Source organism: Austrofundulus limnaeus, unplaced genomic scaffold (genome assembly GCF_001266775.1).
Source record: "Austrofundulus limnaeus strain Quisiro unplaced genomic scaffold, Austrofundulus_limnaeus-1.0 Scaffold301, whole genome shotgun sequence".
NCBI lineage: Eukaryota > Metazoa > Chordata > Actinopteri > Cyprinodontiformes > Rivulidae > Austrofundulus > Austrofundulus limnaeus.
The window spans coordinates 659,192-661,338 of record NW_013952703.1 but is presented as its reverse complement, the minus strand read 5'-3'; the positions used below and the strand labels follow the sequence as shown (position 1 = coordinate 661,338).

Genomic DNA, 2,147 nt, shown 5'->3' with positions numbered 1-2,147 from the left:
GTGTAGCGCTGAGCTAATACATATATATGGCGATAGCGTCGGGGCTAACGCTAAAGCTAACAGGCTAAGCTGAGGTTCTTCCATGAAGCAGCTCTGTTGCACTGAGTTGCCGCCATGTGATTGGCTGATTAGAAATTAAGTGTTAACGAGCAGTTGGACAGGTGTACCTAATAAAGTGGCCGGTGAGTGTATATACACAGTAGCTCATAAATAATGTATATTGCAATGTTTTTAAAATGTGCATCAAAAATATACACTTTTACAAATACACACACTGTATTTAAAAAAGACGCAGTGTGTTCCAATGTTTAATTTAAATGTAAAGTATATTTTACAAAACATATTTTTATAAAGTATACCAAAATATATTTTAAAACAAAGTATTCAGAGCATGTTTTCCTAAATCATATTTATTTTCTAGATTTATTTATTTTTATACAAGAAATGATAGTCAGATTTTAGCAGAAAAGTTTTATCAGTTTATCAGAAAATCTGTGAGTAAAACCTTAAGATGGTGAATATCAGCTGTTTTAACCCCCATCAAAGCTAAAAGACAGGTTTTATTTTGCTTCCAACACAAATAAGCTTCAAAAGCTTTCTTACATTTTCAAAATGGTTTGAACGTAAAAATCAGTCAGTTCCACACACTCACCACTTTGTTATTTCTTTGTTTTACTCAGTTTTTCTTGTAAATGTAGAGGAAAAGTTATCTCCTCTGTTTTTATCATGAGCTCAACTTGTTAAAGAGGAATATTTTAACCAGACTTAGAATAAAGGCTGACAGTCAGAAACCCAGGAGTAGAAAGAAGCAGTGGAAAACACTCAGGTCCTGCAGACCACAGCTCTGTAACTTCAATCAAGATGATAATAACCTGACAGTAACAGACAGTGTTTTTAGCTGGACTTGCTAAAATTTTTTGCAACATGTGCCTGACTTTCTGTCGCAGGATGACAGGAAGTGATGGGCTGCCAGTAAATCCAGGTTTAACAGAAACATATCACTTAATAAAACTACTTCGTGTCTTAGAAACAGCTGAAAATGACCCAATTCTTGACTAAAATGTGTTTAAATTCAGTGCTGAGGGTTTGTTTACATACAGTACATTATTTACATCCACCTGAAAACACATGTTCAACTTATTTTATGAAAATGACTTGAAACACAGAAAATAAAAAGCTTCCTTCTAATAGAATATAATTTACATGTATAATTACATGTATTTTACTAATCTGTGAAAGGCTCAGTCAGGTTTACATTATTCTACACCTAAAACATAAGAGCCAAGACGTTTTTATGTTGCTCCATGTAAACTTTATTTAACAGGAAGATTGTTAAAACAGTATTTTGACTCAAATGTGATTAGTCTGTGATTTGTTGTTGTAGTGTCGGCCAGACGTCCACTGGGGGGCGCTGTCTGACCATGTGTCTGCAGTTGGTCTCGCTTGCAGGTGTAATGTTGGCGTGTTAAAGCAGGCTGTGTGTGCTTTCAGTGCTGACGACATCGTGGTGAAGCTGAGCGGCAGTCAGCTGACTCTGGACTACCTGGAGGAGAACGGCTTCAACGAACCCATCCTGGTCCACAAGAAGGAGGGGCTGGGCATGTCCATGCCCGCTCCCACCTTCTACATCAGTGATGTGGAGAACTACGTTGGTAAGAAACTCCAACTTTACACTTAGACCTGTTCAAGATGGCTGCCACAGTTAACCTCTTAAGCCCCAAGGGGTTTTCATGATACATTTGCTCAAAACACCATGCTGACGTGTAACTGAGTGTTTTTTCAGCTTTTACAAACTCTACTTAAATAATCTTGGTATCAAAATAAAGCAACACTTTATCACAAGTGTAAGTATTAAAACAGCTGCTGTTGTTTCAGAGATATTGAGGATGGAACATATGTTTATTTTATTTCCCTCCTGTCCTAATAATGTTYTCATTAGACAGTATATAACYTATTTAAAACCATAATGAATCAGGCTAAAACTCTTGGAAACCATAAATCCACTTGTGGTCATTAACTGTGCAAAGATTCATGCTGCTAAAATGAACTGGAGCAAAGTTACAGAGGTTTTAGTAAAGAACTCATTTAGTGTTTTGTCATTCTGCACAGGACAGACCATGATGGTACCATTAATAAATGTTAAGAAA

The 2,147-nt window shown here is 36.4% G+C and overlaps 1 protein-coding gene across 4 annotated transcripts in view; it reads left to right on the top strand.

The window, feature by feature from the left end:
• Positions 1-2,147, top strand: part of phf2 (PHD finger protein 2) — a 63,224-nt gene that overhangs the window by 18,884 nt on the left and 42,193 nt on the right. For all 4 annotated transcript variants that reach the window (XM_014021695.1, XM_014021696.1, XM_014021697.1 and 1 more), the window contains exon 4: positions 1,492-1,652. In XM_014021695.1, coding sequence (XP_013877149.1) covers positions 1,492-1,652 — 161 coding nt within the window. The remainder of the gene's footprint in view (positions 1-1,491; positions 1,653-2,147) is intronic.